This window comes from Pseudoliparis swirei, chromosome 17 (assembly GCF_029220125.1).
Source record: "Pseudoliparis swirei isolate HS2019 ecotype Mariana Trench chromosome 17, NWPU_hadal_v1, whole genome shotgun sequence".
Taxonomy (NCBI): domain Eukaryota; kingdom Metazoa; phylum Chordata; class Actinopteri; order Perciformes; family Liparidae; genus Pseudoliparis; species Pseudoliparis swirei.
In genome coordinates, this window is record NC_079404.1 from 6,683,625 (window position 1) to 6,699,196 (window position 15,572).

Consider the following 15,572-nt stretch of genomic DNA (forward strand, 5'->3'; position numbering starts at 1 on the left):
CTTCAAAGGGCTAGCCAAAGACACGACCACTATGGGAAGAGAGGAGGGAGCCCTGGTAAACAGAGCCCAGATCAACACACACACACACACACACACACACACACACACACACACACACACACACACACACACACACACACACACACACACACACACACACACACACACACACACACACACACACACACACACACACACACACACACACACACACACACACACACACACACACACACACACACACACACACACACTTTTTCCTCTTTAGAGAGGAGGCGTAAAATCAGAGCAGAGCCTGAAGTCTTCGCGGCGAGGGAAACCCGCTCTGTGAACATTACAAACTGCTGATTGTGCCGCATTAGAGGAGATTTAAGAGTTTAGGAGCATGAGTGACAAATTCCTTTCTTTAGCGAGAAGCCGCCTCTCTCTCTCTGAGTCAGCCCAGGCTCTGATGTCAAGCCTTTACAGCCCCCCCCCCCCTCCTGCCCTCCCCTTGCGAACACTTGAAAAGGGACATAAAAGGACATTTTAGCTGCATTCAATCTATCTGCTTTTCTTCGGCGGTTTCACACGTCGTTTAATACGATTTCCCCCTCTGCAAGCTTTTGGCGCAAAATGCTCAGTTTCTCAAGGGGATTGCCTTTCACTTTGTTGCTGGCGTGCGTGTGTTTGTGTGTGTGTTTGTGCGCTGGCATGAGTTTAGTCCTGTTAAGATATTGTTTGAGTTTATGTAAGACAATCTCGTCAATATCGGTGCCAGTTGGTGGATGAATGGGTGCCATGTACAATGTGGTGAGGCTGTGCGTGTGTGTGTGTGTGTGTGTGCGTCTGTGTAATTGGCATCCACTGGCGCACACTCCATCCACTGGCACTCTTTTAGTACATTTGAGCTGGGAAGGGCTCGGTGTAAGGGGAAAACCTAACCTTGTGCCACTTGTGGAAACAGTACAACATTTGTACCATTCTGAGATTCTTTCTTTCTTTTTCTTCACCTTAAACTGAACTAAGATTTTTTTTATTTTAATTGCTTTCTATGTAAATTTCCAACAACCATAACAAGTCCTTCATCATCATGTTTGCGAGCCAGCAATTATTGTGTTTTTTTCCAGTTGGGCTCGGCCGATCACTAAATTCAGCACAGCTGTCGGACGTTTCGCCAGGTATTACATCTGCTGATGAGGACCATGTGGTCGGGTCAGGGAAAAGCCCCTCGAGTTAGAATCGTGTCAAACACAAACTTAGCTTTGGCTCATAAGTTTAAGTGATAAGTGGCATTCCAAAGTCAGCATTTCACTCATGTACAATGATTGGTATACCAACAGTAAATACAGCACACTCTTACAATTACTGCAGTGCAGTAATACAATACACTGTATAAAATCAGAACGGTTTGTAGTATGAAAGTGCAACACAGAAATATACAGGTTTCTTTTGCCCCGACGTGGATTCAGGCTCGAAACATTGATAGCTAATTCCCCCAAACAAATTTTAATGAAAACTACAGAAGAAGGCGTGATGCAGTGTTTGTCTAGAGGTGTGGGGAATCTCACAGAAGACGCCTGCTGCCTTACTACACTCACTCATTATTTCTCATCATCTCTTTACTGTCAGATCTCCAAGAAAAAAGAAAAAAGAAGCCGTCTCACACAAAAATAAAGCTTACAATTATATCTTGCATTGTACCAATTAACTTCCCTCTCTGTCCTTATCTGAATGTATTGCACTAAAGTATTGTGTAGGTTGACTTCAAAATAGTCCACAGTAAAAAAAATAAGATAGAAGAAGCAAATCCATATTATTTGTTTCATTGTTGTAGGAATTGTAGGTTCCTGATCATGAACTCCAAAAGTACAACAGTTTTTGAACATCGCAGTCTCGCACCCCACCGCACCCCTGTGTTCGCTCAACTGCTCTGTCATTTAAGTCACTGAATTAAATCAAGAGAGTGAAGAGACTTCGCTGTTCAGTAAATCCTCCCTGAGCCCTTGCAGCTGAGGGAGGGGGTGTCAGATGTCCCATTGAGCGGGGGAGGAAGATGGGGAGGGAATAAGGGGTGGGCGATTCGACGAGCTGTCAGGACAAGTGAAATGAGAGAAAGCGCTTCCCGCCCCAAACTATTCCATTCGCTGGTGTCATCATGCCCACAGTACTGGGAAGTTCATTTCTATGCTCAGACATCCACGTCTTAAGGATATGGGTTCGGGGCTAGGGGCCCATAAGTCATCCCGACGGACCCCTTTTCTGGTCCCTAAACCAGACTCTTCTCTGCTCCCGTCACATCTTTATTCCATACAGTCGAGGAGACTGCCTAGCTTCTGAAAAAATGTCTTGGGATGACACAGCTAACAAATGTCCGCCCAACAATGTCGACCTTCTCGAAAGCTTAAAGAAGCACGCTTTCATCCTCAGACTCCTGGAGCCGGGAAACCAGGAAGCAGAGGTGTGAGATAGAGAAGTGCGAAACAAAAACACACACTTTACGGCCTTGACTTCCTCTGGTGCTTGGCGAGAAAACGGCACGGAAAACTAGAACAAGCGCAGCAGCAGCATCAGGAAACATTACCATGAAAATAACGGGACGAAACTCAGTGAATGGTGAGCATTACCATAGGAATAATGGAGGAGCGATTGTCATGAAACAGTCAATGGTTCGTTCGGTCAAAGGATTAAATGCCAAGTCAATGGCTGCCAAACAGATGCAGACTCTCTCACGGGAACACAGGATTCAGAGTTTGAGGCATCACAGGTCAAACAGATCCTATAAAAACACCAACCAGACAGCAAACATGCGATCAAATGTTTTGACTAAACTGGTAAAGAAAAAAGGAAAAAGTTGACTTCACGGTTAATCGATAAGACGGCATGGAGTAAAGAGCAGGAAGTTGATATTTCAGAAGGTATTTTGGAGGAGTTACCTTTGAATGAGTGCCACTGTTGGTTGATACGGGCTAAGACGATTCAAAGGGGAACATTCTGCACGTTCGATGTGGTGTTGATGTTAAATGTCATCATTTGAAGCAATTTGTTTAATCGGTCACGTTTAGCGTCAACCCTGATTCGACATCCAAATAAAAAGGCGCATAATTTCCCCTTTAAGGTTGGATTTATACGGGCCTGATTGGTCAAAGATCAATAACTGATGTCCAACATACGTGACTTTTATTCTCTGCTTTTCTCACCATGTCAACTTCATGTTTTGAAGGATAAATGTCTTGCATGAATTATTTGAAAAAACTTGACGGTTTAAGCTCTGCTTTTGTTTCCCTTTTGTCTTCCCAATGACAATTATAATCAGTGACCTCTAACACACTGCCTTCCGATCCAAATCCCTCCTAGCAAGAGATATATATATATATAAATCGAACCCTCTGTTCCTGCCATGAGTCCGCCACAGTGCTGGAAGGCCAGTGAGGGTGAATGGGGTTTGATTTCAGACTCAATTAGCCTGGAGGTATTTGGGTGTTGGAGGGTGGGATGGGGTTAAATTAGATTTTCTCTTCCTGTCCAGGACAATGTCTCCACTGTAGTATACAGAAGAGAATTTGACAAACCTGGGGTGAATCTGAAATAAACTTCTCTCCCACACGCCAAACAGATTTATTTGGATTTCACCTGGCTTAAAATCCAAGGTTGTGTTTTATGTGAATCACACACTTTATCAAAACGCAAATATTGGTCTTACTCTTTCTTAATGATGAAATAAAATCTGTTTTTATCCTGTTAACTTTGGGGAAAAGACGCTCACAAAAAACAACACTGTCCTGAAGGCCTCAAAGTAATTTTAGACATTTGGCCAACATTTTGAAAGAATGCTTCAAGATTGATATATTAGACAGTGCCAGGCCTATTGTTATTATTAACAATTAAAGAGAGTTAAAACTATCCAATTATATTTAAATTGATTTCCTTCCTGGGGGAGGGGTGGGTTGGCTTTTGTTGTTGTGTGTGTGTGCTGCAGAACTCGTCTGTGTTCCCACATCCCTGCCTGTCCTCCATATCAAAGGGCGAGGAGTCGTCGCCTCCATCTGAAGCAGCCGACACCCTCAGATACCCAGGTCATAAAAGACACACAATGGGTAGACGAGCTGGCCTGCAGGTCTCTCACTCACACTCACACACACACACCCACACACACACACACACACACACACACACACACACACACACACACACACACACACACACACACACCCACACCCACACCCACACCCACACACACACACCTCTGGTGTTGAGTACCATATGGCAGGCGATCCCATTTCCATTTCCTAGTTCAGATATTGTGCAGGTCACCAAGCCAAACGGTATGAAATGCAAGACTTTGCCTTGGCGGACCAGAACTTTACCATGTGTCACTCAAGCTTGTAAAAAAACAACAACAAAACACTTGCGTTAAGGTAAAGTATTGAACATTAAGATAAAGTCTTGAAATTGACCTTAACACTCAGACATGTTCTCCCAAACATGGTCAGGCACTCGTGCCCTAGCTCTCTAAGCAACAACATTTCCTCCGAGCTCACTGTCGTGTTTCTAACTTTAGAAACATCATTTGTTTGATATCTCAAACCTGAAAGATGACATATTTTTCCAATTGAAGGTTTTCGTTGGATTTATTTTAGAGTTTCTCTGTTGATTTTCATTTATGTGAGAAATTCAACTTTCCTGAGCCAAGTCACTCATTCAGTTTGCCACCTTGTTTTTGTCTTGCTGTGTTGTGCGCTACATTCCTGCTGTGTGTGTGTGTATGAGAGAGAGAATTGTGTGGCTGGGGATTAGTTGTGAGCAAAGCAGACATTCACCCAACAATAACACACACACTTTTGCACTCTTACAGCTCTAATCAGCGCCTTTTATTCCAGGAATGGACCCCATCCCTCAGCACATGTAAGTTAGTGTGTGTGTACCTGTACTGAGCAGAGGTGCTGGGACATTAGAGATGAAATCAGAAGCCGAATCTCGCACATCCTGGTCTTCATCCTGGAGCAGCATAAACAGACTCTTCCACAGAGACAGTGAGGTTGACAGACCTGAAAGACACACACACACACACACACACACACCTTGAGGCCTGTATTCCAGATATATTTTGCCCGTTTTACTATTTTTTGCAACACATTTATTTGTTCCCATCCACGTACTGGTCTTGACTCACCCAGGGGCAGATGGGTGCTGGTCAGCACGGGGACTGTACAGCTGACCAGCACCTCGGCGGCTGCCAGCTTCACCTCCACGGGCTGCTCTTCGCCACAGCTTGAGCACACCAGCGACGCCCACTCGGGTAAACAAGCAACCGCACTCACACCCTAGATGGAGGATTGATCGGAAGAACAGGCATTTTTTTTGTTCAGCTGATTTTTTTTGGGAAGTCTCTACGAACAAGGAAAAAAATTGCCTCACACCACATAACGACTGGGTATAATGATTAATTGGTTTTGAAATTGATTAGCCAATATTTTTCACACAAAATTAGAGTTGTGAATCATCAAAATGAAAGGAGTGATATGATATATGCTAGCAAAGGCTATATCCACATGAATAGATTTTCCTTTCAAAGCGGCATTTCAAAGCGAGAATAACCTTTGTAGTGCACACACACACACACGCCTGGGAATGCATATCACATGACCATTAACGTATACTGGGCATGCACATACAGTATCAACGTAAACAGGAAGCAGGTCAATAACGCAGCTGGACACAGGAATTGCCGCGATAGCTTGCTCTCCAGGCATGTAGGCAGCAGTGGATTTGTAAAACGCAGAATTAAACTGCACCAAAAGCTGCCAGCGGAGATGATGAGGTCAGCAACGGCTGTAATTCATTGGTCACGTTAAATAAACCACTAATGGTTGAGGCTGACAGGTCGTGACTAATAGGAAGGGAACGTGGAGGTCTGCGTCATCGTTTTCAAAAGTCTACATTTTAGGGGTTCGCCAGGCATACTCAGAGCAAAAGTATCAGTGGGGATGTAGCCTCAGCTACCACAAACGGTTTCAACCAACAGCATCTTGGATTTGGGAATTGCGAATTTCAACAAAAGGCTGCCAACCTAAGATTAAGGGATATGTCGTCGTGATATTTACCTGAGGGTTAGAGTTCACCAATTGGACCACCAGCTGAGAGACCAGGGTCAGGGCAGCACAGTGGAGCTCCACACTGAAACACAACATCCAACACCTGATACCAGCTTCCAAATGTCTAAGAATAACTTTGGTAAGATTATTTTTGACGTCTGTCCTGGAAGAGGGATCTTTGCTCTGTGGTTCTCTTTTTTGAGGGGGTGGGTGATTTGGAGCGGTCATTTAAAGCAAATTATATATATATATATATATATACACAAACATACATACATAGGTAACCCAAATCGACTTTCAAATCCACTCACTCTTCCTTACAACTGTTTAGTTTTATATAGTAGTGCAGGGAGATGGGTTTGAATACAATACTTCAGGTAATTCTGTGGAAACTAACCATTAACTACGCGCACATCGCTCAACTGTATTGACTTACAACCCGCAAAAAGAAGAGTGCGGGTACTCGCCACTGCACTATGGTTCCATTCAATGGCGCGGCAGACGAGGAGGCCAGCAACCCAATCCTGTGTCTCTGCGCTCTAATCAAAACCCTGAGGCCGCTCCAAGGGGAAAGTGGATCCTGAGGTCAAGAGATTGTGGCCAGGAAAAAACTTTACGCGGCTAAAAGCCTTTGTAATCCGATTCTTATTTAAGCCTGTATTCTCTTGTCGAGGTGAGAAAAGTACAGCGTCGGCCTGTCAAGGAAGGCGTGCGCGTCTGTCAATGCACGTCAAAGGCACACACACAAATACTGCTGGAACACGACGTGCCGAATCAGTTTTGCGGTCAGAGGAGGACGGGGTCTCTTTAACTCTCACAAAAATATAATGGCTTCAGCATGACAGGTGTGAATAATCTAAAGTAGAAATAATGCTCTAATGACAGCCTTTGAGAGCACGATATCAACTTTCATCTGCTTTTTTTTGTCAATTTAAACTTCCCATCTCTGTTGCTGGCTGACAATTGGATCCTCTAAATACTGCAATGACAGACGAGCCCCCGTGCAGAAAGGGGCCAGTGAGCTCCAGGTGTATCCAGGTGAAGGGTTAAGGTGCAGCCAGTGATCCTTGGATGTCCCTCCTCCTTGGACCCTGGCTCTGAATGAAGTTGGGTTGCATCTCACCGTGTCGTGCGTTTCATGTCTCTTTCGCCCATCACAGCTAAAAAGACGGTCTGGATTTACTTTGCGTTCTGACAGTGAGTTGTTTTCACCAAGTTTTTTTTTAGAGTCATGCGGTTCGCCGCTTGTGTTCCGCATTTACCGGTACATTGAAATGAATTGGGAGTTGCAGGTATTTGGTGTGGGCCTACTGTACTGTTCGCAATATGTAATTTAGGACCAAAAAAAAAAATAAATCAAAAAAAAAACAATCAAATGCATCTTTGTTGTGCACACACAGGTGATGTTGCTGTTTACATCCATGTCTGACTGTCTAAAATCACGTCACCATTTTGCCCTTCTGAGACATTTGGAAGAAATTGACAGCGTATGAATTCTTGAGTTAGAGCCAAAAACGTGTTTTGGCTCGAAGAAATCTGTTCCCGAGATATCAAACTCAAGAGAACAGGCAGGCGTAAGGTCAGGATAAAAGATAAAGACTATTTGCACTAGTTTGTCTTCTCCCACCTGAGAGCAGAATCCTGAGCCAGAAGGCGCAGCAGGGCCTCCTCCTGGGACAAGATCTGAGTGCCGTCTCTCCACTCGAGCGCTCTGTTGAAGCTCAACGCACGCAACACCATGAGGACCTGAGAGGAGGAGACAAAGACATTGTCAGAAGGAGGACGAAATTAGTTATTTATGTCGTCTCACACACTCAAAGCTGTGTTCTTATTGTTGAATAAAAAGTTGCTCAGGGGTCTCTCTGTATATGTGTGTGTGTGTGTGTGTGTGTGTGTGTGTGTTGCCCTCTAATACAGCTGGATCCTTCTACCTCCCTGGTATCCATGTTGCCTGTAACAGTAAAACGTACGTAATGTTTTGAAGCAGCTCAACATCCCCCAATTACAAAAAAATAAACAAATACAAAAACCCAGACGTGGGATGGTTCCGGACGAGGAAAAGTTCAAGGGATTTCTCAGGTGTCTGTCCTTCACATTAAACTATTTATTACAACTTGCAAAGAGCAAATAGTCCTGGGGCAGCCCTCAAACTAATTTTAGGGTTGGTAGTCGTAGATTTCAACCTTATGTCACTTGTTTTTCTTTTTCTTTCCTTCCCAGTTTGTTGTTAACCATACAGTACATGATGGAGATTTTTTTCACATGACCACTCTTCCAATATGATCCCATATAGAAAAGGCTTAACGGTGTCGCAGAAACCGTCCATTTCTGGTGTGTGTGTGTGTGTTTGTTGGGCACGGCTGGCACTTTGCCCCAACCGTATTTTCACACCCTAACCATGAGCACACGAATGCCTCACTTTCCCCTTTACACCCACTGTACACAAATACAACATGGATAAAGATGAGTCGAAGAATTCATTCAGGAAGTAGTAAGCTCCTCATAATTTAGCTTAACCCTCTACACTTGACTTCCTGCTTCATCCTTCCCATAACTTTTTTTCCTTTTTTGCCCGTTCATTTCTTCAGCTAGGGTTGCAGCCGACCGAGTGAGGAGGAGGTTGAAAGTGGTTTTCGCTCTGCGTGAAACCCCACACACTCCAGCCGGGAACACATGTTGACATTCCCGCTGCACATCTCCATGATTATTATTTCATTTGAGGACCCCAGCCTGTTATTAGAACTTCAAAATAAATCTTGTTTTATAAGATTTGTGTGTGGTGTGCATGCGATGTCTAGCTGTAAACATCTGCGTATATTTGTGCATGCGAGCATAAAAAATAAAATAAAAAGGTAGCGAGGCAGACCTACCTGCTCGTCTGTTGTTCTGACTGATTCGAATTTAAAATAATTCATTCAATGTTGAATGTCTACGGGTCGCAAAAAAACCTGTATATATATATATATTAGGGCTGTGAAACGATTACCATTTTTAATCGGGTTAATCACAGGTTTTTGTGGATTCATCATGATTAATCACATATTACCGATATTCTCGGTATATTTTGTGAGAACATAGAGATTTATGACAAAAGACGGATATATACATTTATACATTCTTCTATACAATGGTGCTGCAACTCAGCAGTTATTTAGCAGTTTTCTTCCATATGGAACATGAATACATCTTCATCCTAAACAGAATGTTTAACCCTCCTGTTACCTTTGGGGTCAATTTGACCCCATTCAATGTTTAATGTCGGTGTTCTTTGGGGACAATTTGACCCCAGGCTGTTTTTCACTGGAGGTTTTAATTGCTGGGGTCAAATTGACCACGAGGGTAAAATATGTTAGTAAATGTAAAGGTAACAGGAGGGTTAAACAGAACATTTTTCTCTTGTTTGTCAACCATTAACTCCACCATGATACAATCTAAAGGCCTCTAGTCTTCCTCTAGCAGCTGCTGAGGCAAACTGACTGTGTGGGTTTTCTTCATGAACTGGGCCGTGATGAAAGGGACGGCGGGGACACCGCTGCAAAGCTGAAACCTCACCGGCCCGGACACGGACAGATTGACAAGTGACTTTTTTTTTGCTCAGTCCCGATGCGCGCGCACGGAGCTCTGTGGCAAGCGAGACGGAGATCGATAAGTGTTAACGCAACGCGAAGAGACAGAAATGACATGCTGCTGTGGAGATACAATCAACAACAGACGTTTAGTTTAATAAAAGAACAAAGACGTGCTCTAGAGAACATGTCAGGGGGCAGGCCAATCTTTTTAATGTCATGCGATCTACCGACACTACGCCGCGATCGACTGGCAGGTCGCGATCGACGTGTTGAGACCCTGATCTACAGGAAGTAAAAGTCGTAACAAGGTTTCCGGAGGTGAACCTGCGGAAGGATCATTACCGATGAACAGACCGTCTGCATGAGAGCGGACAGAGTTCAGATTGAAGTGGTGTATTGGAAGCTCATTTTGCAAGTGACTTTTTTTCGCGAGACGGAGATCGGAGTCGTGTTAACGCGACACTAGAGACAGAATGACATGCTGCTGGTTCGAGACGACCAACAACAGACGGATTGGAAGCTCATTCTGCGCATGCGTTAAATGCGTTAAATAAAAAAAAACTAGTCAAACCTGTAATTGAATTAACTGAGTTAACGCGTTATTTTTCACAGCACTAATATATATATATATATATATAGCAAAAAATGTTTATATATGTATATATAATTTATATAGACAAAATTTTTGCGCTATATATATATATGCAAACACAAATATAAATGTACATACATATATGTACATTTATAAATGTAAATATATATAGATATATATATATGTACATTTATAAATGTAAATATATATATATATATACACATATGTGAATATGATTGTGGAAAGATGGGCAGAATGATGTAAATAACTAGAAAGGAGTGAAATCTTATGACAGGACTTTTACTGAAATGACAAAACCTTTTTTTAATCCAAACACCTATATATATTTAGAGATACATATACACATACATACACACACAGTATAGCAGCAGAAGCTGTATAATATGAATATATGGTAAAAGCAGGAACTTTTCATATTTATCAGCAATTCCTAAAGAAATGTAAAAGAAGAATGTCTACCACGCCTAAAAAACATCCACATGCGATCTTAACATGCACCGTGAGCAGTTTACCTTAAACACGTCACTCACGTATTGGATAATACTCTGTGTGTTATTTCCCCAATGGGCTCTATACTTGAATAAGAATTTCCCTTTTGTTGACGGGATAGTTTCTCGAGAAACCGCACAAACAGCCTCAGAGGGCTGATAACTCTCGATAATAAAAGGATTCTTTTGAGGGGAGTTTTTCCTGAACCGGTTCCAGGACAGAGAATATCAAACGTGTACAGATAGTAAAGCCCTTTGAAGGCAATTTTATGATTTTTAAATGAAATTCATTGAATCGAATAACAGCGAGACTCGTCGCTGCATGTGCGCCCGCTTAAAAAAACACCCATGGCGTGGGGCTGCGTGCATCCCGTGTGATAAATGGGAAGTGGAGGTTGCAGCTCTCTTACAGCCCAAAAGCTTACTTTCTAGCTAGCCCGTGCAACGTCGACGCCAACAGGAAGTTGGTGGCACAGTAGCGCCTGATTTCATTGGCTGAGTGACGAGGCTACCATCTGTCCCATGCAAGTCTTCTCATGCAGCCGATTCCTTCAACATGTGTCTTCAATAACGCCTGAAGATGACCGACTTTGGAAGCGTGATCTCTGGGCAGGGTGCCGTACCAACAAAATGTCCTTGGCCCACCGCTGCTCCTGCTCCACTCCCAGAATGCTTCATTGGAAGCCATGGCAACCGGCCAATTTTAAGCTGGCGTGTCTTCGGCCACCACTTAACGGGGCGCTGTACTTTAAACATTAACGGCTGGGCTGTAAAGCAGCGCCTGGCAGAGAATGCGCGGCCAAACGCACGCAAACAAAGAAGCGCAAAGCCGAAATGCGACGCGTATGAAAACCCACACGCGCGCCGCGTCACGCAGCGTTAACGGCGAGGAGTAACGGCACACATCGGCTGGTCCTCGCTGAAAACAGCCTTCTGTCCTCAAACAAGAAACAGGCTGCATTTACCTCCTCCAAAACTTGTTATAGGGCGGAAGCGTCCCAAACCTCTCATGAGTGTAAGTGAGTGAGAGAGCGGACGGGCGTGCGAGTCAGCCCACTGCGCTCGTGCGCTCGGCGTGGCCCCCGGCGGCAAACGAATAGCCTCTCACGAAAGCCTCTGCAAGATGGATTTGAACATTTAATCAATTTGTCAAATGTCCTGTGACGGCTAGGATGTGGCGTGTGTGGTATCACCTTGGCCAAACACCGGGGGTGTGTCTCGTGAAGAGCCAAGCTGGTCAGGTTCGACAGGGTGGCCGCGTCCAGCCACTCGGGTCTCTTCTTCTCCTCTTCTTCTTCCTCCGCCTCCTCCTGCAGCCTCCTCAGGACCCCCTCTAGGGCCAGCTCCCTCACCTCGAACTGAGGGTGCTGCAGCAGACACCACAGGAGCCGGCTTGCGGGCCGAGGCCCTCCCCAGAGCTCAGGGATGTCCACGGAGGCGCTGAGGGCCACGCGGGCCAGGCTGAGAAGGTATTGGGTGCCGCCGAGCCCCAGGGTGCGAGAGGAAGAGTCGGAGGTGACGAGTTCCGAGGCCATCAGGGTGGACAAAGCTTCCTGACGCAGAGCACCGACCTCTGAATCAGAAAAATAGAAAGCCGTTAGCCATACAGCAAACGTCGGAACATCCAACGCCCTCGTGTTTGGGTTCAAAACATTAATATCAAATATATATATTTATACATAACAGCCCCGGTGCCTGTTTTATTCTCTGCGATTCCGGTACTCTTAAGAGGTTGTAAAGAGCTCTGGGAGCCCGCAAACCGCAACGATCAGTGTGTCCTCCCATCTTGTTCTGATTCAACAACGGCGGGACAGTGATGACGCGCGGAGCAACTCGGGGGCTGATTGGCCCGAGTTGCAAAGTTTTCGCCAAAAGATGAGGCGAAATTCACGGCGCCTAAAATGCACCGCCCGGCAAAAACGTGCGTCCATCGCAACGACACAAGTCTGTACGTTGACTTTGCATGGGATCTTGTCGCACGAAAAAATCACAACACTTTTGGTGTGAACGCAGCATTACAAATATATAACAAATATACAAATATATTTTTAGAACACATAACATAAAATTTTAGTTCAGACTTATTAAATGGATCCCCAGAAATAGTTCTCATTTGCCTCCTTAGAGATTATTATAGACTGTTACATCAAGACTCACTTAAGAGACTTTTTAGCATTGCTGCTAAAAATGATTAATTATGTTTTTGTTTTTTTGTCACTTACATTTTGTAATTGTTTAGATATATTAACATAAAACAAATACAAAAATGTCAGACACAAATTTAAAAAAATACAAATAAAACAGGGAAATGATACATATACACACACATTTATACATATAAATATATATATATATATATATATATACACACACACACACATACATCTAAAGACAAAAATAATATATGTATAAATGATGTTATCTTCACATTATATCATAATTTTAAATCTTGGGTTTGGTTTGAATGAGCCCGAGTGACCACTGCAGTCCTAACTGGTTCGGCCGTGACGTGTAACTTCTCCCCGATGCTTAAGGCTCATGACTGAACTGAATTCCGTCACAATAGTAAATTACTGTGGCTCAGTGGTGACATCAATCAGTGGATCGGCAGTTTGATCCCCGGCTCCGCTGACCCATGTCGATGTGTTTGTTGGGCAAGACACTTACCCCAACAATTGTTCCCAATTTGAGGTAGCTCCTCCCATCCGTGTATGAATGGGCAAATTATGTCATGCAGTGTTAAAGCGCTAGAAGTATGGAAAAGCGCTATACAAGTACATGTCCATTTACAGTAATGTAAATCTTCAGAAGAGCAAGCTTACAGATATCTTTTGTTGTTGTTGTTGTGTCTAGGAAAACTATAATAAATCGTCCCTGTTTCCATTAAAAGGTTTAGCACATTTAAAAAAAATCTATTCTACCTCATCATATACATAAAGAACGTCTAGCATGTCTAATCAAATATTACCTGTGGCTGAACTTTCTTAGACTTCAACCTCAGACACACGGAGAGACTCGTCCCACCTTGATGGTCCCATTGACCTTGATCTTAGACTTTAGCAGTGAAAAGTTAGCAAAGGCCTGGCCTCATTGGTCCGGCCTCTTGCGTGATGTCTCCTGCCGAGATAAGATTAGTTTAAAAAGTTTTAAAAGCATTCCAAAACTTTAAGCCTAGTTTTGAAAAAATAGAAGTTAGAAGAGGGAACCAACAGCGATGCACATTTCCAGAACAACTGACCTGATGAGGACTGCAGAACTCTATGTAAATTCTAGGGGCGCATTCATACATAGTCGCACAGATTTGCGTCTTGAAAATGCCTTTCATGAGGACTTCCTAGAAAACGGCACAGGGTGTATCGAGACACTGTTTTAAACTTCATTTGTTGGTCCTCGCGGTGACACAAGTCCCCATGGCTCTGTGTGCCACTGGGATACACACACACACACCGTTGACTGACAACAGGCCAGACTGATTCAGCCAGTACCCTCTATCTGCTTTTCTATTTGGACTTTTATAGGAAGGGCTGCGTGAATGGCTGTTTGTAAATCAAAACACACATGCACATTTTCTCTGAAATATACTGTAAGTATAATCCAGAGGCAGGGCAACTATGGAGTGACCCGATGCCATTCTAAAGCTGTGTGCCTACCTACAGTATTGCTCCAAGACTCCACTTTGACAGCCAACTCAATCACACACACACCCACACCCACACACACACACACACACACACATTCCTCCAAAGATGGGCAGAGTTACCGTGGAGACGAGGCCAGGTTACTATGGAACCTGATCCTCAAAGGGGGTCCGGGGCCAAACAAGCATATCCAAATGGTTATAATGGGGGTGGGGGGGGGGGGGCCACAGTAATGACACCGATGATGAAGGGAGGAGAGAAAGAAGAAGAGGAGAAAGATGACTGAAGGAGAATGGGAGCGTGTCAAAGAGAAAACGCCTGTCTGTCATGGTGGAGGAGAGGGAAATGCAGAGGGTGGGCGGGACTGTGTGTGTGCGTGTGTCAAAGGGTTGAAGAAACAGCATGCTCCCATTATATCGTCACACACTGATGCATTTGTATGCAACATGGTCCCGTTTGCGTGCATCTCGCAACAACATTTACAAAATTCTCAAAGCCGCTCAAAAGAAGAAAAAACACTAAAAGGGGATAATAATGCATTAACCCAACAAATACTTGCACTCGGTATAGGAGGGGAAAAAAAGAAAAGGGAGAGCGAAAGAAAGAAAAAATAAGAGGCAAATGAGGGAAGTATAAAAAGAAATAGTTAAAAAGAAATTAGTTGTGATGCAAAACTGTTCTATGATGGCCTCTATTATAATAGTGTGTGTGTATGTGATTGGAGGGAAGAGAGAGAGGGGGGAAATGAGACATTCCCTCCACAAATGAAAGTGAATGTGATTTTGAATGCCTATTGTTCCCCCCACATCTGTGTTTATTTAAATTGGCCTCTACAACACATCTCTTAATGCTGCTTGTGTGCAAACCTGCACCTGGACAATGGAGATTATACTAAGCCACGGTCACTATTCCATGTTTCGGGGAAAAACTGGGATGAGGCCCGGCTTAGCGACACTGCCTGTGAACCATTGGGAAGCGCTAATACACAGGTGCAGGTCTCAGTGGAGAAGTTTCCATATGTATATTGGTGCAGGCATTCATACTCCACTGAGGATGAACTGGAAAATAGTTGCCGTTAGCTCCACCTTTCATCTAGAACTGTAAAACCGACTACCGACATTACCGACTAGTTCCGTTGCCAGTTCGAGTCGTGGTCCCTTTGGAGAGAGTTCCCATTCAGGACTGAGGCG

General features: G+C 43.9%; 1 protein-coding gene across 5 annotated transcripts in view; it reads right to left on the reverse strand.

Moving 5' to 3' along the window:
• The window catches only part of thada (THADA armadillo repeat containing), an 85,501-nt gene that overhangs the window by 3,378 nt on the left and 66,551 nt on the right, over positions 1 to 15,572 (reverse strand). For 4 of the 5 annotated variants that reach the window (XM_056435253.1, XM_056435252.1, XM_056435254.1 and 1 more), the window contains 5 exons: positions 11,938 to 12,317; positions 7,702 to 7,820; positions 6,084 to 6,156; positions 5,153 to 5,303; positions 4,905 to 5,027 (listed from right to left, as the gene is read on the reverse strand). In XM_056435253.1, the coding sequence (XP_056291228.1) occupies positions 4,905 to 5,027; positions 5,153 to 5,303; positions 6,084 to 6,156; positions 7,702 to 7,820; positions 11,938 to 12,317 (846 nt within the window). Of the gene's footprint in view, positions 1 to 4,904; positions 5,028 to 5,152; positions 5,304 to 6,083; positions 6,157 to 7,701; positions 7,821 to 11,937; positions 12,318 to 15,572 lie in introns of those variants that run through there. The other variant, XM_056435256.1, reaches the window with a different exon arrangement.